This window comes from Indicator indicator, chromosome 23, assembly GCF_027791375.1.
Source record: "Indicator indicator isolate 239-I01 chromosome 23, UM_Iind_1.1, whole genome shotgun sequence".
Taxonomy (NCBI): Eukaryota; Metazoa; Chordata; class Aves; order Piciformes; family Indicatoridae; genus Indicator; species Indicator indicator.
This window is the reverse complement of record NC_072032.1, coordinates 7,919,230-7,941,091: the sequence shown is the minus strand read 5'-3', so window position 1 is coordinate 7,941,091 and position 21,862 is coordinate 7,919,230. Positions and strand designations below refer to the sequence as shown.

General features: G+C 46.4%; 1 protein-coding gene across 1 annotated transcript; it reads left to right on the top strand.

Annotated features, from left to right (window-relative positions):
* The first annotated feature begins 5,406 nt into the window (after positions 1-5,406).
* On the top strand, positions 5,407-20,983 carry TACC3 (transforming acidic coiled-coil containing protein 3). Its single transcript, XM_054391495.1, has 15 exons — positions 5,407-5,586; positions 5,727-5,872; positions 8,819-9,898; positions 11,255-11,354; positions 11,776-11,968; positions 13,640-13,692; positions 14,530-14,663; positions 14,756-14,867; positions 15,662-15,799; positions 16,497-16,573; positions 16,664-16,707; positions 17,903-18,063; positions 19,221-19,327; positions 20,021-20,141; positions 20,829-20,983. Exons 1-15 carry the CDS (start codon positions 5,407-5,409, stop codon positions 20,892-20,894), a joined length of 2,712 nt encoding a protein of 903 aa, XP_054247470.1. The 3' UTR covers positions 20,895-20,983.
* Positions 20,984-21,862: the final 879 nt, after the last annotated feature.

Here is a 21,862-nt window from a genome sequence, read left to right as displayed (position 1 = left end):
GTGCGAAGGGCGGAGGCGCGGCCCCGACGCTGTCAGAGCCAGGCGGGGCCTTCCTGCCGGTGGTTGGGGCTCTGTCGGGACGGCTGCACCAGCGGCAAGCCCGGAGGCTGCGGCCCCACAGAGGCTGGGTGCCGGCCGGCAAACCCACCGCATTATCCTGCTGCTGGGCCGGGGCTCCAGTCGCCTGTGCCCTCAGCTGTTACGTGATGAGGTTAGAGAATCACAGAATCCTTTTCAAACCATAGAACCCTTTTATTGGAAAAGACCTTTAAGATCATCAGGTCCAGCCTTCTATCAAACATCTCCATAACCACTTTGGTTGGAAAAGACCTTTATCGAGTCCAGCCATCCTCTAACTCTACCAAGGCTGGAGCTAAACCACATCTTAGCATCACATCTCTGCCTCTTTTACACACGTTCCATTCCTGCCATCTAATGACAAGAGTCTGTTAATTTTCAGAACACACTATGTAAGTCAATAATAAAAAACAGTTTGTAAATCAACAAGTTCTCCCGTGGTTTTATCCAAGAGATCGTTGAAGCAGAGTAACTGAGAGCCAGCAGTGTGCCCAGGTGGCCAGGAGAGCCAATGGCATCCTGGCCTGGATCAGGAATAGTGTGGTCAGCAGGTCAAAGGAGGTTCTTCTTCCCCTGTACTCAGCACTGGTTAGGCCACACCTTGATTCCTGTGTCCAGTTCTGGGCTCCTCAATTCAAGAGAGATGTTGAGGTACTGGAACGTGTCCAGAGAAGGGCAATGAAGCTGGGGAGGGGCCTGGAACACAAACCCTATGAGGAGAGGCTGAGGGAGCTGGGACTGTTTAGCCTGGTGAAGAGGAGGCTCAGGGCAGACCTCATTGCTGTCTACAACTACCTGAAGGGAGGTTGTAGCCAGGTGGGGGTTGGTCTCTTCTCCCAGGCAACCAGAAGCAGAACAAGGGGACAGAGTCTCAAGTTGTGCCAGGGGAGGTATAGGCTGGATATTAGGAGGAAGCTCTTCACAGAGAGGGTGATTGCCCATTGGAATGGGATGCCCAGGGAGGTGGCGAAGTCGCCATCACTGGAGACGTTCAAGAGAAGACTGGATGAGGCACTTAGTGCCATGGTCTAGTTGATTGCTTAGGGCTGGGTGATAGGTTGGACTGGATGATCTTGGAGGTCTTTTCCAACGTGGTTGATTCTATCATTTTATGAGAGGTTGTGAACGTACTTGGGAGTACAGGGGACTAGTTGGTTTGTGTGGTGATGGGGGATAGAAACAAAATGCTTCACCAGCTACATGGGACAGCTGTGCAAAAGTCCTGAAGTTAGCGAGAGTGCACAGAATCTTAGAAAGGTTTGGGATGGAAGAGACCTTCAAGACCTAGTTCCAACACTCTGCTATGGACAAGGGCACCTTTCACTCCAAACAACCTTGCTTTGAACACTGCCAGGCTTGAAGCCTCCACAGTTTCTCTGGGCAACCTGTTCCAGTGCCTTACCACATCCATGGAGAAGAACTTCCTCCTCGTATCTCACCTCAATCCTGCTTCTTCCAGTGTGAAGCCATTACCCCTCATCCTGTCACTCCATGCCTTTATCCAGAGTCCCTCTCCAGCTCGCCCGTTGGCCCCTTCAGGGACTGGAAGGCTGCTCCTTCCACTCCGAAAGATTTTGAGCGTTGAGTATTTCCTTTTCTAAGTTTTCATGTCAAAAGATGCAGTTATTCACCTCAGAAGTTCCTGCCATAGTCCCTGCACTCAGAGACGTTTAACTCCTGGGAGCCCTGGCACTGGCAGCACAAACACTTCACTCAGCTCCTCCCGAAGAACACCAAACTTGACGTTTTTTTCCCCCCAAATCACTCAGCGCTTCTCCCATACAGACTTCAGGCCACACCTTGGCAGCCGCTACTGCGTCACCACTGCGTCATGACGTCACTTCCACGCGCAGCTCTCGGAGCGCCTTATCAGCCACAGCTCGCAACGATTCCCACTCCCTTCCCTTCAGACTGCCGTTCTGATTGGTGGAAGCGTTCCGATTGCCGCTTCCTGATTGGCGGGTCCGGGCAGCCGTTGATATTTGAAATCCCGTTGCGGCGCAGCAGGCGCTGCTCGGCGGTGGCGAGTTAGTGTCTGCAGGGCCCCGAGCAGCTCCTCAGCTCCGTGTCCTGCGGCTTCGCGCTTTGGTCCCGCCGGCAGGTAGGGGCCTTTGGAGGGCCTGGGGATGCTGAGGAGAGGGCGGCTTCCATCGTCTGTGAGCTGCCGCGCTGAGGTTGGGTGTGGGAGGGCTGGAGCGGGGTCCGGCAATCTCCTCTGTGGGCTTGGGGCGTGTGTATGTGTGTGGGCTTGGAGGATCCTTCTGTGAGCTTAGCGGGGTGTGCAGCTGGGCATGGGGAGAGAGAGGCTCGAGAACTCCCTCTGTGATCCCTCTGGTTTGAGATTGAAGAAGCATACAGCTTTGGGGGCCTCTCTATGAGCTTTGTGGTGCAGAGCTGGATGGTTCTGAGTCCTGCTCTGGGCTTGGGAGTATTGTTGGACTGTGGAGTACAGGCTCTTGGACCCTCTCCATGAGCTTAGAGGTGTTGTGAGGCTGGGGGGGTACAAGCTTGGGGAGCCCACTTGAGCTTAGTGCTCTGGTGCTCAGAGGCTCTGCACTACAGTTTGGGGATGGTCGGTGGCTGGAGGAAGCTCCTGCTAAGGGGTCCTGGGGACTCTTGGGAGTAAGAGGCCTTGGGGATATTGAGACTGATGAGAGTGGAGCTCCCTTATAAAATTGGGGATCCTCATGAATTTGAGGTGGGCCTCAGAGGATCTTGGGGGCACCTATTTGAGTTTCCAATTGGGTGATGTGGGGCTCTTGTGGCCTGGGGTGACTCAGGAGTTTTGAGGGCACTCTGGTGAACTGGGGGGCTGGGAGAGGATTAGTTTTGAGTTTTTTCTTTTTTTTTTTTTTTCCCCCTTGGGTTTCTTTCTTCCCTCCCCTCCCCCCATAGCTAAAGCATGGCTAGGTGCAACGATGGGCAGGGCTGACGTTTCTCTGCAGAGCCTGCCAAGCCTCCCCCAGCCTTGCTCTTTCTCCTCTCCCCTCCCACAACTGCCTCAGCTGGAGGCCAAGGCCATCTTTTGTTACTCTGCAATGAGCTGTGGGCTGAGCTGAGGCTCCATATCTGCTGCCTCTCTGGCCTGGGGTTTTGGCAGAGACTTCCTCAAATATTCTGAGAGTCAGGTGGCTTCTGTAGTCGGGGATCAACCAACAAAGTGTTTATTTTTCTGAACTGTTTGTACTGAAAAAAAAAAACAAACCCAAAACAACACAGCTTATGTCAGTTTGTATGGAAATATTCACAGCACAATTTAAGTTGCTCAGTGAACAAGTGTTCTGCACCTTAGCTGCTGGAGGAGGTCAGGAGGATGACCTGGAAAAATTCCTCCATGTTTAGTGGCTTTTATAGGCATTTGAGGTCACCTTGGTGTGTTGGGTGTTGTGCCCCAGTGATTATTAAACAGGCAGTTGCCATGAAGCCCTCAATTTACAGACGATGGGTACCTGATGCCATGGTAGTTGTGTCCATTTTCACATACAGAATGACAAATTGCTTCTGCCTGGATGAATGTTCTTAGACTGGAAGCAGTTTCATTTTGGTGAACTGCAAAGATGAGAGGGAATGGATTGAAGCTTGAGGACGGGAGAATTAGACCTGGAGATTAGGAAGAAATTCTTTCCAGGGAGGGTGGTGAGACACTGGAATAGGTTGCCCAGGGAGGCTGTGGATGCCCCCTGCCTGGAGGTGTTCAAGACCAGGCTGGATGAGCCCTCCTGGTCTAGTGGAAGGTGCCCCTGCCCATGGCAGGGGGTTCAACTGGATGATCTTGAAGGTCCCTTCCAACCTAAACCCATTCTAGGATCTGATTCTGTGAAGTTTAGCCATTATGGGAGAATCTGTTGCGTTTCATAATATTTAGCTGTGTCCAACACAGGCCACTTGAAACAAAAAGATGTTTTTAATAAAGCTTCACTTTCCCTTCTACTTTATCACAGCTGCTAGCTAATAAACTTGGGAAATTCAACTTAGATCAAGTCTGAGTTGCAAATATTTTAAATCATAATGATCTAATCTTAGCAATTTTGTTTTTCATATTCAGTATCTAAAATGCTGGGCACATGTGGTTTATGATAATTTCTTGAGGATAACAATCTGGTTTTAACAATGGTGCACAAGCAGCTCTGACAAGCCTGAAGTCTCTAAAGAAGCCTCTCTGCTTATGCAGCTTGTTTGAGAAGGTGTTGAAAACTTTTTTTTTCATGTCCTGGTCTTTATTTTTAAAGTAACTACAATAAAGAGCTACAGTTGGTAAAGATTCATTTGACCTGTTGTCTCAGTTGTACTTTGACATGAAGGAATGCAGTGAAAATACATAAAAAACACTTCCCACATCTATTTTAATCAAAAACTACTTTTCTTGGCCTGAAACATGAACATGATGAACAAAGAAGGGATGAAATCCAGCTAATACAGACATGCTTTGTTTGCCAGTGCTTCTGTAGCCATTGTTTGCATTCCATTGCTGATTAAAAGTGCTGGTTTGGGGCTTGCAGACAAAGCAGCTGAGTTCAGTGGAGAGATGGAAGAAAATTTTCCCATAAGGATTAATGTAGGAGTGAGGAAATGTGTATGGAGGCTTAAATACAGAAATGTGAGTATATAAGGGCAAGGAGATAGAAAACATAACTGAAAAAATTCCAGTAGGACTGTTCTTGTTGACTCTGACAATGAAGGCAATCATTTGACTCTTCCTCAGATGGCTTGCTGGATTAAGCTTGAGTACATGATAGAGGATGTAAAAACAAGCTAAGAGGGCTGGAGCACCTCTGCTGTGAGGGCAGTTGGGTTGTTCAGCCTGGAGAAGGCTCCAGGAAGACCTTAGAGCAGCCTTCCAGTACCTGAAGGGAGCTACAGGAGAGCTGGGGAGCTTTGGACAAAGTCATGGAGTGACAGGATGAAGGCTAACGTCATCAAACTGGAAGAAGGGGGATTGAGATGAGACATGAGAGAGAAATTCTTCCCCATGAGGGTGGTGAGGCAGTGGAACAGGTTGCTCAGAAAAGCTGTGGGAACTCCAAGCCTGGCAGTATCCAAAGGCAGGTTGGATGAGACCTTGAGCAAGCTGGTCTAGTAGGAAGTGTCCCTGCCTGTGGCAGGGTGTTAGAACTAGATGACCTTGAAGGTCCCTTCCAACCTGAACCATTTGATTCTGAAAGATACCTTTTCCCATGCGGGTTTTTTAATGCTTTCAGAACTCCCTCTGCAGCTCTTAACCTTTGCTAGCCAATGCCAGGCTTCCAAGTTCTTCCCTTATCTGAAAGTGCATCTGGCTGCCTCCGCCCTCTCGCTCACGCTGCCTGTTGGATGTGTTGATGTTCTAGAATGAGTCTGCAGATTTTAAATGCAGAAAATGGGGGCAAAGGAGGAAACCTCAGCGAAGATCTAACAGCAGAAGATTGCAGCTTTTTCTTTGCACAACCAGAACCCACTGGGAGACCTTCCATTCTACGCCTGTCCCAGAAGGAAAACTTGCCACCAAAAGGTGTGGCAAAAGCTATGAAGGTAATTTTTTTTTTTCTTTTTATCTTGGTGGGTTTGTATCAGTTCTGTTTCTTCTGTCATCTCTGCTACTGAATGCATTTGCTATTTGGAGCTTGAAAAAATATTGTGTTCATGTTCTTCCTTCTTCCCCTGTCTTAAAGGTGACCTTTAATACTCCTCTAAGAGATCCTCAGACTCGAAGAATCTTGAGTCCTGCTATGACAGACAGACTTGATGCTACATTCACAATTGATGATTGCAGTGAAGCCTTGGTGGATGATCTTTTCTCTGCTCCTCTCAGTGATGAGTAAGTAATGTGTTCACTGCTGGTAGTGTTCTCACTGTGGGACATACTCAGGTTAACTCCTCCTCATTCTAAGCCTGCTTAGTTAAAAAGTAATCTTGTATTTCATAGCAAGATCTGGTCTTGTGGGAGGTGCCCCCCTGGGGCAGGGGGGATTGGAACTTAAATCTTCCATGTCCCTTCCAACCCAAACCGTTCTATAAATCTTTGAATTTCTGCTTGAGTCACTTGTCTTTTGCAGCAAGTTGAAGCCTAGGAAGCTGGTCTATGCTCTTTCACTAGGCTAAGCTTGGCTCTCAATCTGGCATCTATGGCTTTTTGGGAGATTTGGATGTTTTTATAGTATTGAAGCTTAATGAAAGTTTGTGGAAGAGAAACTAGTAGAGGAGTGTTCTACAAGAACAATCTCCTTTCCAAAGCCAACCCTTCTTGAAAGCAATGACCCTGGCTGTAATAGTGAACACCAAGCTCTAACTCCTCAACAACTGATTTCATAGAGGTGATTTGATATGGATCAATAGTTTAAGAGAAAAACACATCAGGCCATGAGCACAAAACTCTCTCCTACAGTAAGGTCTTCATGTGAGGCTTCAGCTGTTTGAAACCAATCCTTAAAGCTAAGCCCTGAATTTCTTCCCTTGTATGTTCAGTTTTCTCTTCAGATTTTTCCTCCTTGTGATACTTTCTGAAGGCTTATTTTGACTTGACACCTTGAGTCAACAAGTATTAAGATTAAAGAAGACCCAGGAACACAAAAATGAGTGCAACATCAGCTCCCAAGGAAGTACAAGTCTGTGTCTTTACAGTCTGGCAGCCTGTGGCTCAGAGCAGCAGCTTTTGCAAGCTGTCTGGGGAAAAGCATAAAATCTGCAGGGTTTCAGTCTGGGGTTTTGTAACCTTCCTTTACCAGAAATACTGTCATGATGGTATCAGAAATGAATACCAATATTTAATATATAATACATTTATGCCCTCAACCTGTTGCTCACAGGAATCAGTGAAGATTTAGCACTTAAAAGGTTGAAGTGAATTAAAAGGGCTAGCACCAAGCTGATTTTTAGTTGGGGCATAATTTTGACAAGACATTGCTTTTGCTGTGACATTGCTATGACAATATTTGATAGCCCTCAGCATATTTTTTGTGCTGACTCTTTTACCCTCTTTTAGAAATTGTATTAATATCTGGCATCTAATTCCCAGGGGCAGCAAATCTCTCAGAAGTTTTTCTGCAAGGAAATGCATCCTTTTGCTGCTTTTTTAACTACCCAGTGCTCTCCTCTGACCCCTGCTCTTGTTTATAGAGAGGAGGGGGATAGATGGGCACACTTAAATGTTCTTCCATAGAATCATGGTTGGAAAAGACTTCCAAGGTTCAGTCCAACTGTCAACCTAAGACCATTGAACCATGTCCCAAAGTTCCATGTCCACATGTTTGTTTGAACACTTCTGGGGATGGTGACTCCCTGGGCAGCCCTGACCACTCTTGCAACAAAGAAAAGGTTCCTAATCTTCGACCTAAACCTACCCTGACACATAGATTTGCTTCAACTTAACTCTAGTTTAGAAAAGTCCTTCTGATCTAGCCACCATGGTGACATTAAATGGCTTTTATGCCTTGGACTTGTTGCTCACAGGAGTAAGTGAAGATTTAATACACATGAGAATGAAATGAATTAGCAGGGCTTGCACAAAATTGAGTTTAGTTAGGGCATAGTTGTGTGTGGAGACATTGCTCTTGCTGTATGTGTCTTTTCTGCATTTAAATGTCAGGATCTGGTTGTAGGGACAAAGCTGAAGGACAGGGAGCTGCTGATGGGTGTCACTTGGGGCTGGTCTTGAGCAGTTGGGATTTGGAGCAGGTGTTTCACTCTGGGCTGGCATTTATCTGGTTAAAGACGGATGGAGAACGGGGAGGAGCCTTAGGAGCTGAGCCAGCCTGGGGCTGAACTCTTGCAGGGAAGAGGCTCTCAAACCGGTGAGAACTTCCCCAACTCTTCCCTCCTGCTTTGCTTTTGGGGTTAGCCAAGGGGTGCTTGTAGTGAGCAGCTTGTGATCGGGTCGTGTTCTGCAGCAGATAGGGATGGTGCAGAGCACAGATAACTTCAGAAGGGACAAAACAATGGGAGGAAATCCTGTTTCAGGAAGTGATGGCTTAACTCTCTGCAGTCTGATGCTGCAGCCTCTAAAGTTGGGTAGAGTTTGGGGAAAGAGTGGAGAGCAGTAACTTGTAGAATAGTCAGTGGCTGTGAGCACACCAAACTCTAACCTGTTTATTCTAGAGATTTATCTTTCTCTTCTTACTGGAGCTGTATTTTCCTGTGACCAGCTCAATCTCCAGACCTGCTGTTAATTTGGAGTGCCTGAAGCCCAGGTTCTGTTTGTAGGTCCTCACAGATGAGCTGCTAGTGCATATTTTAGGGGCTAAAAATATCTGTGGAATGCCCAAAGTAATGACTAGAATGGGAGAACCTGACTCACAAACTGTCTGGACCTAGACTTATGAGTTGGTCATGACTCAGAGGTGGATCCCCATGAAGATATACTGCTAGTTGTGGCTGTGTGTGAGCTGCTCACTGTTAATATCTCCTCTTAAGCAGTGTGTTTTTGGTTGTCTGGTGGTGTGGCAACATCCATCTGCTGTGAGTGGAGCAGTCTCCAGTGATGACAGAAAGGTGACACAGCTTGTGGAACAGATAGCTGAAGAGCACTGACTAGCTGAAGGATTCATCTCCCTGTGCTTCATGTCTGCCACAGCTCAAGCTTCTGAGTGTTTAGATGGCAACTGAATTCCTGCTGTGGGGATATTCTTCTGCTGCCAGCTGCCTTATCACAAAAATCAGATTACTCTGAGCATGCCAAGCATGCAAATTTCTTTCTGAAGCTGCCTTCAAATGATGTCTAGAAAAGAGCTGTAACATGTGATTATTTTTTTTTTCTTTTTAAATGCAGCACATGTCAACAAAAGGCTGAAGCTAACACCACAGTGTTAAAAACACAAATGCCAGAGAAGGTCAGCACAGCTGCTTACCCAGATGATGAGATGCCAGTGAGGAGTCGAGGTTCCTACAACCTGGATTTTGATAACTTAAATGACATCAATCCTTTCCAAAGCGCAGCACAGTTGCAAAATTCTCTTGTAAGTCTGCAGAAGCCTTCTGGAAAAGTATCTTGCAGCCCTGAGAAAACTGAAGAGAGTACTGATTCTCTTCTGCAGGACGAGCCAGCTGCTGCTTCAACCACAGCAAGTACAGAGCACTCCAGTGAGGAGAAGATTCTCTCTTCTGGAAAAGAGCCTGTATTGAGAGAGTTGGAGTGTGGCAAAGCCAAGCTGCCCCCTAAGCAAGCCATCAGTGACTCTGCCCAGGATGTGAGGGCTGCTTCCCCAGATGTCAGCCAAACTGATAATTCAGTGCAGTCAGCAGAAGCACCTACACCTCCTGTTCAGTTTTCTGGCAGCTTAGGTCCCAGTGGCTCTGATGTAGCTGATTCTTCCAAAACTGGAGATTTGAAGCTTCAGGATGTTTCAGTAGTAGAAAAAGCCTCCACAGAAGAGTCAAAGTCTGCAGAAGAGCTGACTGTCTCCAAAGGGGAACCTGCAGAAAAGCCTGGTGTCACCAAGGCTGAACCAGTAAAACTGGAATTTGACTTTGATAACACCACTGCTAGAAAGCCACCTCCTAAGAGACTAGGGAGAAGACCTGGAATTAAACCACCTTCCAAAAAAATTCCTATTGCCAAACCCAAACCAGAGAATACTGAAGTGCAAAATCAAACTACTGTGGAAGATGAAATCCCTGTTCCCAAGGCATCTTACACATTGGACTGGGACAAACTTGATGATCCAAACTTTAATCCATTTGGAGGAGGCTCTAAAATTTCCAGCTCATTTAAGTGTTCTAAACCTGGCCCTCAGAAAGCTCAACTGCAAGAGCAGCAGGATAACACTTCATCAAGGGAGCCTCATCCAGTGGAGAAAGATAAGAGACTGAGTGCCTGTGAAGCTCTTGAGAAAAGAGAACCCAAAAATCTGTAAGTAAATCTGTAGGTGAATGTAGAAGCATCTGAACTCATGTGAGGAAAAGCTAGATGGTTATCTTGAACTAGTTGATTCCTACCTCCTTGACCTCTTCCCTCTGAGGTTGGCCAAGTCCACAGCACATTAAAATCATAGGATTTTCAGTTAGAAAAGCCCTCTAAGATCAAGTCCAACCATCATCCTATGAACACCGTGGCCTGAAGTGCACCAGTGTGGTGCAACAGCAAAGATCTCCTTGGGTCAACCATCCCAGGATGGCTACCTCTGGGCAAAAATTTGCTGAGATCTGGAGGAGCAAGAGGCTCCTGTGGGAAGAGCATTAGTACCTTGGTCAAGTTCTCCACTCCAGGATTAAACTCTGGAGAATCAGCTGACTGTCTTTCAAAGACAACGAAGTAGGCAGCAGTGCTGCACATGCTGGGAAGGGAGTATGCAGCTGTCTTCTCTCCTGAGTGTCCTGGCTGGACTCTGAGGTGCAGTGGCTTCTTCCCATGTCATAGACAAGCTTGTGTTGGAAGAGACCTTAAAGATTATCCAGTTCCAACCCTTCTGCCATGAGCAGGCAGCCCTCTAAAATCTGAGGTCACTGCAGCCAAGGCTGCCCTTAAGTTTCTCATCACTTACCAGCCCCTCTTTGGTAAGGCCAAGGTCCAGTGTGGCACCTGTTCTTGTGGGTCCCTTGGTATCTTCTCTCTCCAGTCAAAAGGTCTGCCACTAAAGCTGCATTTTCTTGGCACCACAAGAGAGATGTTGTGCTGCCTTTCCTGGGAAGTCCAGCTATTAATGTCAGCATTGCTACAGGCATCAGGTGCTTATCAGAGCTAGCCTGGCACAAAATGTCCATCTGCCAGCAGTGTTTGTGCTCTGCTCCCTGTGTAATATGATCTGCTGCTCAATACCAAGGTGGGAAGCTGAAGTTGGTGCTGTCAGCAGAAGCTGAAGGATTGGATTCTCTAATGAAGTTCTGTGCTTTACACCAGTCCTCACTGCGGTGCTTTGGAGGAAAAAGCAGACTGCTAGGAACTCTCTTCCTAATTAAAGAAGGCCCATCTTTAATTACAAAAATGAGCTTAAGAAATGGAACAGAGCAGTGTGAATAGAAATAAGGGATACTGCTGTGACTTTCTGCTTCCTAGACCTGCTTCTGAAGGAAGGAGAGCTTTCTGTCCCTGAAGTTGTCCCCAGACAAGACAGTGAATTTACATCCCCACCCTCTGTAGAGCTTCCTGTACTGTGGTAGCTGAAACTCAAAGAAGCTCACCTTGAATGTTTCAGTAGATCTGGCAATGGAGAACTGAGAACTGTGCAGCTTTGATTTCTGGTTTATTGTTGCTTTTCTTTTTCTTCAGGGAAATCAGCAAACAAAGTGTGGTAGAAGACAAGCCAAGAACTCAAGATGACAAGCCAGGAGTTCAAGCAGAAGGTGAACTTCCAGGAGAAACAGCCATGGTAAAGTACAGAAAAGTTCAGTTTGTTCCATCAGAGCCCTTTGACAAGCCCATGTTTGATATTTTGTCCAAGAATTGGTGGGTTTATGCCTCTTCAACTCTAGAACAAATATCAAATGTGCAGACTTGTCTTTTGAAGGTAACATCAGAGACAGCCAAATTGGTACTTTGGGTGCTTAGTACCCTTTTTGATCACTTACAATGGCAAACATAAGGGTGTGGACTCTAAAAGAGGGACTCTGTATAATATGAGCTGTACTCAGTGTTGGTAGCTTAGTGTCTTTGCCTATGAGCTTGTGATTTATTGTGCCACCTGCCCAGCTGGTTTATGACAAACCTGTGTGATCATTATTGTGACTTTCATTGCACTTAGTTCTTTTTACTGTTAAAATGATGACTTGTGTGGTGTTTTTTCTCATCAGGAGAAGCAAATGAGCCCATCTGAAATACTTCCAGCTAATGCCCTCTCTCAAGATCATTTAGTGTCTGCTGACAGTGGAAAAAAGTCAGTGCCTGTGGAAGAAATTAAACCCAGTTCCCACAGAACTGAAGTAGCAGCAGATGAGCAGGCAGCTAAAACTGAACCTGAGGAGGAATTCAGGCCATTGTCAGAAGGTAAGAGCAGTTCTTTAGAATAAACTGGAAAGATTGCTCCAATAACCTCTGTATGCATTTCTCTACTTCAGTTTTGCCCTTGATTCTCTTTTTTTGTCTTCTGTTGCTCTTCTGAAGGGACTGCAAAGCCTAAAGTGACTAGTGGGGGGGTTAAATGCACCTGAGTGGTTCTGACTTTCTATGAGTTAAGCTAAATTCAAGCAGCTGGCTGTTGGGAGCAGCTCAGCTGCCTGGAAGGATGATGTTTAGATCAATACAGAAACAACTTTGCGCTGAAAAAAGGCTCCCTGAAAATTTTTGGGATGAAGGACTTTTTAAATTAAGTTCTCTAGGGCTGGGTTTGTCTGGTAGATTGCTGCAGGCTGTAGCACTGCTTCAGTATTGATTGCAGAGTCACAGAATGCTAGCAGTTGGAAGGCACCTCTGGGGATTGAGTCCAACCCCCCTGCCAAGGCAGTCACCTAGAGAAGGTCACCTAGGAACATGTCCTGACAGGTTTGGAATGTCTCCATAGATGGAGACTCCACAGCCTCTCCAGGCAGCCTGTTCCAGTGCTCTACCACCCTTCAATTAAAGAAGTTCCTCTTCATGTTTAGATGGAACATCTTCTGTTCAAGTTTGTGCCTCCTACCCCTTGTCCTGTCACTGGGCACCACTGAACAAAGCCTGGTCCCATCCTCCTGCCACCTACCCTTGAAGTATTGATCAGTATTGGTGAGATCCCTTCTCAGGCTGCTCCTCTCCAGACTAAAAAGCCCCAATTCTCTCAGCCTTTCCTCATCACAGAGATGTTCCAGGCCTATCAGCATCATTGTAGCCCTTTGCTGCTGTACCTTCTCCTCTTCACACTGCAGTGTGGATGGGCTTCTTCCACTTACTGTCAGGAAAGCTTTTTAGAGACCTGACTTTAGCACCTGAAAGGGTTATTTCTTATAGGGACATTGTGTGGAAGGATCAACAACTGCTCTGGCAGCAGGGGTAGTTATCACTTAATGCTTGAGTGGAATCAGTGTATTGAGACACAGCTCTACCTTTGTCAAATCTGAGCTGTGTGCTAGCTTTCAAAGGTCAGGTTACTAACCTTATGCTTTTCTGGGGTGTTTTATAAGAGTAGAATATCTGAAGGGGTCTTAAAGGCCATCTAGTTCCAACCCCCTGCCATGGGCAGTGACACCTACTAGAGCAGCTTGCCCAAAGTCCCTTCCAGCCTGACCTTGAACACTGCCAGGCTTGGAGCCTCCACAGCTTCTCTGGACAGCCTGTTCCAGTGCCTCACCACCATCATGGGGAAGAATTTCCTCCTCATGTCTGATCTCAGTCCAGCTTCTTCCAGTTTGAAGCCATCACCCCTCATTCTGTCACTCCATGCCTTGGTACAAAGTCCCTCCCCAGCTAGCTGAAGGATTTTGCAACTGTGTGTCTAAATTCTCCGTATCATTACAAGTATCTGGAGACAAGTGGAAGCTGTAAGCTTGCTTACATTAGAAATCTCTGCCTGATTACTTCACATCCAGACAGAAAGATAGGTATTTTTAGCAGATGAAAACCCAGAGCTGATGAGATGGGAGCAGGGATTGATTTGCTTTGTACACATCTCTTTGTTTCTGTCTGTGGATGCTTCCCTGTGAAACAACATACATTGCATGTTTATTGTGTCATTTCCTCTTCCAGTTCTAGGAATGGGCATAGAAATAGACTATCTGGAACAGTTTGGCACTTCCTCAGTAAGTATGACACTGAAATGTTTTGTTTGCCTCCCTGGCAGGGGTGGGAGAGGAAACTGAAACTGTCAAGCTTTAAATATTTTCCCGAAATCACTTCACTCTAAACGTGCCCACAGAAATCTGGGTTCTGTTCCAAAGGAGTGTGTCAGAAAGCCTGGGCTGGGGGTGGCGGGGGGAAGGCAGTGTTTATAAACAATGTTGCTATGGATGAGAGGCCTTTTGCCTTCAGTTTACAGCTTATTTTTCTTTAACAGGGGTGAAATGGATGATATTTCACCTCTGGTTGCTCTCAGAACATCAGGCTTTGAAAGTGCAGCATCATTGCTTTGAAAACATTTTACTTTTTTCCTCCAAAGCTCTTGTTTTTATGGGCAGCTTCAGGAAATCTCTGGAAATAGCCTGTCATGTTTTAATCAGTTCAGCTCAGTTCTTTCTCCTGCTTTTGGCCTGAGTAGGAGTGTCTCTGGGAGATAGTGAGTACATTGGAACTGTTTTCTGACCACACTGTGCTTGTCCTTGTGTGAGCAGAGGCAGGATGACACACACTGCTCATCCAGCTTGCAAACCCTTTTCCTTTCATTGCCTTCTGCTGATTTTTGAGTAGTTCACAAACGTTTGCCCCTTTGGTTCTGCTTGGGAGTAGTCTGAGCTCACTTGGTATTACATAAAGACACAAGAGTGTGGGCACTGAGCTCTCTTACATAATTTTTCTCCTGAAAACAATGAAGAATTGGCTCACCCTTTCTCCAGGGGATGATTTCTCTGCCTGTGTGGGATGTGTGTGTGTTTTTGCTAGGAAGCAGCAGATCTGCCAGTTTTTTGTCTTTCTCCACTCAGTTCAAAGAGTCTGCCCTGAGGAAGCAGTCACTGTATTTGAAGTTTGACCCTCTGTTGAAAGACAGCCCAAGAAAACCAGTTTCTGGCACTGCTGCAACAAATATTCCTCTCTTGCCAGCTCCACTTCACAGTGGGTAGGTACTGACTCAGTCTAGGCTCTAGTGCAAAGCTTTGCAAAGAAAGGCAGCACCTGGGAGTAATGTGGGGTGTGTGTGTTCATTTTCAGTCCTGCTGCTGATTTAAGTAAACTGCTTGAGGAAGCTGAAAAGCCTGCAGTGAGCCTTCAAAAGGAGGAAAAACCCCAAGGACTGGATCTTCTGGGAACATTTACAGTTCCTGTAAGGATGCCCAGAGTATTATCTGGTTCCATGTTGATGTTTTAGGGAAGAGATGGGTTAGAGTCTGAAACCAAGGCTTACACAGATATGCTAAGGATGGTGGAATCACAGAATGGTTTGGGTTGGAAGGGACCTTCAAGATAATCTAGTTCCACCCCCCCTTGCCATGGGCAGGGACACCTTGCACTAGATCAGCTTGCTCAAGGCCTTGCCCAACCTGGGCACCTAATGGCTTTTGTAATGCTTCATGCTTGTGAAGCTGTTGTCTTAAAATCCAGGTTGGATTCTTTATCAAAGTTTTTGGTGAACTTCTAATTTTCTTTGGAAGATGATAGATTGCAGCTGATTTATTATTCTCCTATTGCACATGGAGGTGTAGGAGAATTTGAGCTGGTTGTAAGAAAGCTTTAATCAAGGCATGAAGTATTTAATTGCACTGCTGGGCTGAAAAGCAGTTCTTGGGTTAAACTTGATGGTCTTGTAGTATAAACAGCATTTTCTGAACAGTTCTGCACATAGCAGCTCAGCCTAAAATGGTGCTTTTTGTTGTGGTGGGGAGCAGTGTGGTGTCATCTGCTTTGTTTCTGGGCTGTCACTGCTGGATAGCAGTTTCTCTTATACCCTAGAAGTAAATCCTTAGTTTTGTAAGATCTTTGAAGTCAAAGACATGGGAACAGAGTTCTGGAGGTATTTTGGGTGTTTCAGTTGAGTTACCATCTAGTAATCTGCACACAGCTAATGGCATGAAAAATAGTCTGAAACTCTACATTTCTTTTACTTTTGGTCCCTCCCAGGAAACAGATTCCCTCATTCCTGATGTTTCTCCACTCCCTCTTGCTGCTTTCACAAGCACTGCAGTGGATGATGTTATAGATGTGCTAAAATACAGTCAAAAAGACATGGATGCAGCTATTGAGCTGGTTAAAAAAGAGGTATGGTGACCCTTCCAAAGCAGAGCTCTTCATGGCCTGCAAGTTTCTTGTGTTTAGATGATCTGGTGTCAATTTAAACAGACTAAACAGCCCCAGGTCTCTCAGCCTTTCTTCTTGAACACCAGCAGAGATGTTCAAGTTCCCCAATCATCCATGCAGCTCCCTGTTGGGCTCTCTCCAGCAGCTCCCTGTCTCTTGAATGGGTAGTTTAAAACTGGACACAGTCTTCCAGGTGAGGTCTCAGCAGGGCAGAGCAGGAAGAGAACCTCCCAAGACCTGCTGGTCACACTTTTCTTGATGCACCCCAGGATGCCATTGTCCCTCTTGGCCACAGGGCACATTGCTGTCCCATGGAGAACTTGTTGTCCACTAGGACTTCAAGGTCTTTTTCCATGGAGCTGCTTTCCAACAGGGGGGAAAGCTTGGAATATCTCAACATTAGTGCTCTGACCTCTCATTTCAAAGCACCTTTAACCATACAAAGTTATAGAAGATATTGGAGGCACTGGAAATCATGCATGTGAAATACAGCTGAGTCTGCATCTTATTTGATGCATGCAGTGAAACCATTTTGATTGCTAAGCAGTTGGCTTGGTATGGAGGAAGGGAAGTACTGTAAGCTGCCCTTCAGATTGTTCCAAGTATCAAATCTGCTCTTCCTGTGCAAGAAATATAAAGGTCGTTTTTCCCCTCAAAGGTTCAAGAGAAGCAGTTGGAGAGTGAGGAATGGAAGAAGAAATATGAGAAGCTTCATGGGGAATACAAAGAAATGGGGTATGACTCCACCTTGATTTTTTTTACATCAACTTTTTTACTTCAGCTGCTTTTTCTAACATGTTCAATGTGTTTTCTGTGTTTTTTTAGAAAAATAGTTGCTGAGTTTGAAGGCATGATAAACCAAGTGATAGGTAGGTTCTGGTTTTACACTCTGGATGGCTTGGAGGGTGTGTGAGGCATGCTTACTCTGGGGTTACTAACTGAAGCTAGCACTCTCTGCCTTCTGATAGCATTCATATTTCAAGTGCTTCTGGGCTGAGTGTGAGGCTTCAGACAGGGCAGAGGAACACTGATGCATGTTCATACAGACATGCTGTCCCTTGGTAGGTCATGATGACTTCCTGAGTCAGGCATGGACACATCAAACTTTCACTCTCCAGGAGAGTCTAAGCTGCTACTTTAACCTGGCACTTGCGGGCACCTTGTATCCAATTGTTTCATATCTGACCTCATTTGAGATGTCAGTAGGAGTTCTTGCTGGACAGATTTGACCTTTGCTTCAGTCTGGTTTGTGGCTTAAAAGCTAGGAGGGCATTAAATGAAACGCTTCTATAGGTCTGTTCTCCTAGTTCAAAGCTGAACAGTCAAATCAGTCACAGACTGCTTTGGCTTGGAAGAGACCTTCAAGGTCATCTAGTTCCAACTCCCCTGCCATGGGCAGGAGGGACACTTTCTCCCAGATCAGCTTGCTCAAAGTCCCATCCAACATAGCCAGTCTTAGAGCCTCCACAACTGCTCTGGGCAACCTGTTCCAGTGCCTCACCACCCTTCTGGGGAAGAATTTTTTCCTAATGTCTCATCTCAGTTGTGCTTCTTCCATGTTCCTTAGATATAGTTCCAGGAGACAGACTGATGTCAGCTTTTACATGCTGCTTTAAGCCTATGGAGACACAGTTCAGGTGTGCCAACAAAAACTTGTCCTGAGAGAATCTGCTGTGCTAGTTTTGCTTGTTATCCCAGTTTCCTCAAGCATCCAGCCCTTATATATGAGGGGAAAAAAACCCACTTTTGGATTCCTTGCTTCTATGACAACATTTGAGGCTCTTAGGGTGAACTCAGGTGTAGTGTTTTGACTGCATTGCTTTGGGCAAGCACTTCATAATTAGTCTTTAATGGCATTAGGATTGGGGTGAAGGAAATAAAGCAAACAGACTGCTTCTTTACAAGCCAGGATAGTGTCCTTTCAGGGAAGAGGCTGCATTAGGAAACTTTTTGTGCTTAAAGGGACTGAAGGTCTGGGGCTTAGTCTGTCCATGTAGTGGAACTGTGTTATTGTGGTAGCATAAGACATCACATGTGTAACCCTGTCAACTCCACTTTCTTTAGGGGATGCTCAGAAGCAGGAGGAATCACTAAATAAGAAAATACAGAAGGTGGAAGAAGAAAAGCAACAAGCAATTTCTGATCTGAACTCCACAGAGAAATCTTTCTCTGAACTCTTCAAACGATTTGCAAAGCAGAAGGAAGTGCTGGAGGGTTACCGCCAAGTAAGATGTTGGAATGTAGACAAAACCTTTCTGAGGGCTGAGATGAGACTCAGTGGAGAGGAGCAGCTGTCCAGTAGCTCACATAGGCACCACCTGAAAACCAGGGGCTGAGGTGTTATTGACTTAAAGATTTAAAATGACTAGTTTGTATTTAATGTCTGGCTTTGAAGTGTGATAGTGATCTCTGCTAGGAGCCAAAGTTCCTTCAGACAAGGAGCTGTTCCTTGCTGCATGATCAGACAAACTCCTGTGCAGGCAGTTTGCTTCTCTTACTATTACAAGTCAAAATGGAAATAGTTTATTGGGTCATCTTCAGTTTAAACCTCTCAACTTGGTACAGCTAAGTCTTCATTCAGAGTCCTAAAATGTTTTGGGTTGGAAGGGACCTGAAAGATCATCCAGTTCCAACCCCTGCTATGGGCAGAGACACCTTCCACCAGCCCAGCTTGCTCAAGGCCCCATCCAACCTGGCATTGAACACCTCCAGGGAGGGGCAGCCACAACCTCCCTGGGCAACCTGTTCCAGTGCCTTACCACCCTCGCTGTAAATAATTTCTCTCTAATATCCAATATTCCCTCATCTTGTCTTCCTCTTTTCACCCTATGTTCAGAAGTTTTTTGCCTTAGTACAGAGCAGTACTTTAGGTGCTAAATTCAGGAGCTGGAAATTAGTAGGGAAGCTTAGCACAGTTCCAACTTGTTAGAACAGCTAATAAATGATGTCCTGTGCCTGGCAAGGTAATCTTCCTGCTGTTGATGTTGGATTCATTTACATCAGGGTCTGAAGCCTGCCTCTTTCCCTGGATTCTCTGAAGTCCTTTTATTTCTACCTATCCTTAGAACTGCAAGCTTAAGGCAAAGTTGACTTTAAAAAGTCCAAACCACAGAACTGATAGGTGACCTGTGTTTGTGTCCTTCCTCCTTCAGTAAAGATTGTTCCTGAAAAATAAACAGCATCTTGGGAGGGAGGTGGGATGGGTAAATCTTGGTTTGCAAAGTAAAAACAGTGGGAAGGGGAAGCTTCAGTCCTGTGTAGATCTGGGATTTGACAGTGGTCTGTGTCAGTCTGATGAGCAAATTGGTGCCACTTTGGTGTAGTCAGACAGCCCATCTGTGAAGCACACAAAGCTAACTGAACTTCTTTGGGCTTGGGACAGAATGAAGAAGCTCTGAAAAAATGTGCTGAGGAATACCTGGCTAGGATTAAAAAAGAGGAGCAGAGATACCAAGCACTGAAGGCACATGCTGAAGAAAAGCTGCAGCAGTAAGTACCATGGCAAGAAGCCAAGTACTGGGGGTGGAATGTTGTCTTCATTTCCTTCAAAAGGTTGGAAGGGACCCTCGAAGCTCATCTTGTCCAACTGCCCTGCAGTCAGCAGGCACATCTCCAACTAGAGCAGGCTGCTCAGGGCCACATCAAGTTTGACCTTAAATGTCTCCAGGGAAGGGGCCTCAACCACATCCTTGGGCAACCTGTTCCAGTATTTCACCACCTTCATCATGCAGAACTCCCTCCTGTTGCCCAGCCTTTACCTCCCCTGCTCCAGTTTTAAACCACTGTCCCTTGTCTTGTCACTCCAAGCCCTTCTAAACAGTCCCTCCCCAGCCTTCCTGTAGGTCCCCTTCAGATATTGAAATGCAGCTCTAAGGTTTCCCTGGAGCCTCTTCTTCTCCAGGCTGAACAGCCCCAACTCTCTCAGCCTGTCCCCACAGAGGAGTTTCTTTAGCCCTTTGATCCTCTTCGTGGCCTCCTCTGGACCCACTACAGCAGGTCCATGACCCCCTACACAAGGACCTATAGCTGGACACAGGTCTCCAGGTGAGGTCTCACCAGAGCAGAGAAAAGTTGGCTTAAAACTTGTGGTGTGGGGATTAATCCCATGTGGAAGCAGGTGGTGTGACTCTGGTGAGTGCTGCTGAGCTCTCTGATGGGGACACCACCCTGCTCCCTCTGCAGAGCAAACGAGGAGATTGCCCAGGTACGGAGCAAGGCCAAGTCAGAGGCTGCAGCACTGCAAGCCACTCTCCGCAAGGAACAGATGAGGATACAGTCCCTGGAGAAGACCCTTGAGCAAAAGGTTGGTTGAAATGCCATGGGTGAACCTCTTCAAGCTGTTGCCTTAAGCCAAGTTAAAAAAATCCACCTTGTAGCAGTGCTGGAATAGCCTTGGTGTAGCTGTGCTGGTTCTGGTGCTTGCTGTCCTGGCAGACATTGGGAAATAGGCTCTGAACCTGAAGCACAACTCATGTCAAGCCTTACCTTTCAACTAGACTCAGCTGCTCAAGGCCTCATCCAACCTGGCCTTGAACACCCCAGGAAGGAGGCACCCACAACCTCCCTGGGCAGCCTATTCCAGAGTCTTACCACCCTCATACTGAAGAATTTCTTAAGATCCAGTCTGAACCTATTCTCCCTCAGCTTCAAACCATGCCCCCTTGTCCTGTCTCCAGACACCCTGATGAAAAGTCCCTTTACAGCCTTCCTGTAGGATCCCTTTTAGGTATTGGAAGGCAGATGTGAGGTCTTCCCAGAGTTTTCTCTCCTCCAGGCAGACCAAGCCCAGCTCCCTCAGCCTATCCTCATAGCAGGTGTTCCAGCCCTCAGTTTCTTTGTGGCCTTTCAGAGTAGATGTACAGAAGACACTGGTATGGAGATGGACTTTCAGTTCCATTCTGTTAGCAAACATAACTTGCTGTGACCCAGCTCTCTGATGTGACATAATTCAGCATACCTGAAACTCACTTTTTCCTTCTGTTTTCAACAGACTAAAGAAAATGATGAACTAACGAAAATCTGTGATGACTTGATCTCGAAGATGGAAAAGATCTGATAGCTTCACTGTCTTGTAAATATGTCCAGTTTCTGACTTGCTGTCTTGTGTGTCCGCTCCCTTTTTATGTATGTTGAGAAGAAATAAAAGTCTTGGTTTGCACTTGTCTTGCCTGTTGGTTGCCTCTCTTGTACATGGCAGTAAGCTTCAGTTCAGGTGTTGCTTCCAGCAGGTAACAATGTCTTGTAGGACACTTCTGCATCTCACCTAAAGGGAAGACTTTGTCTCACCCTCAGTCTTTTTCTTGTGTAAGAACACCAGGGTTCTGTCCTCATGACCTGGCTGAGGGGGAGGGTAAGCAGGGGACATCGCTCTGTTTTGGCCTTCATAGAATTGGAATTGTTTTGGTTGGAGAAGACCTTTTGAGATCAAGTCCCACCATTAACTCTAACAAAGCTGGTGCTAAACCATGGTCCTCAGCACTGTATTTCTGCCTCTTTGAAACATCTCCTTGTCGGGATTCAACCAGCTTCTTGGGCAGCCTGTTCCAGTCTTTGAGAACCCCTTCAGGGGAGAAGCTTCTTTTATCCAACCTAAACCTCCTCTGGTGCAACGTGAGGCCATTTCCTCTCTTCTAGGGAAGAGAGGACCAACCCCCACTTGCCTCCAACCTCCTTTCAGGGAGTAGCAGAGAGCAATGAGGTCTCCCCTTGGCCTCCTTTTCTGCAGGCTGAACAACCCCAGTTCCCTCAGCTGCTGCTCAGAAGGCTGTCACCCAGACACGGCTCTGGGGGTAAGTATTAACAGGCCAAACCTGCTGGTTTGCAGTGGGTCAGCTTGCTGTGAAGCTTCACTCTGTACATCTTGCAACCAAAGGGGCAGAAAAAGGCAGCTTCATTCCGAAGCTGGCAGCATGGCATTGAGTAGCAGCAGCAGATTCAACTCGATCCATGACAGGCACAAACCCGCACACGGGGAGGGGTTGTGTTGGTTTCTGCTGCTCTGCAATGTTAGATTTGGCCACAAGA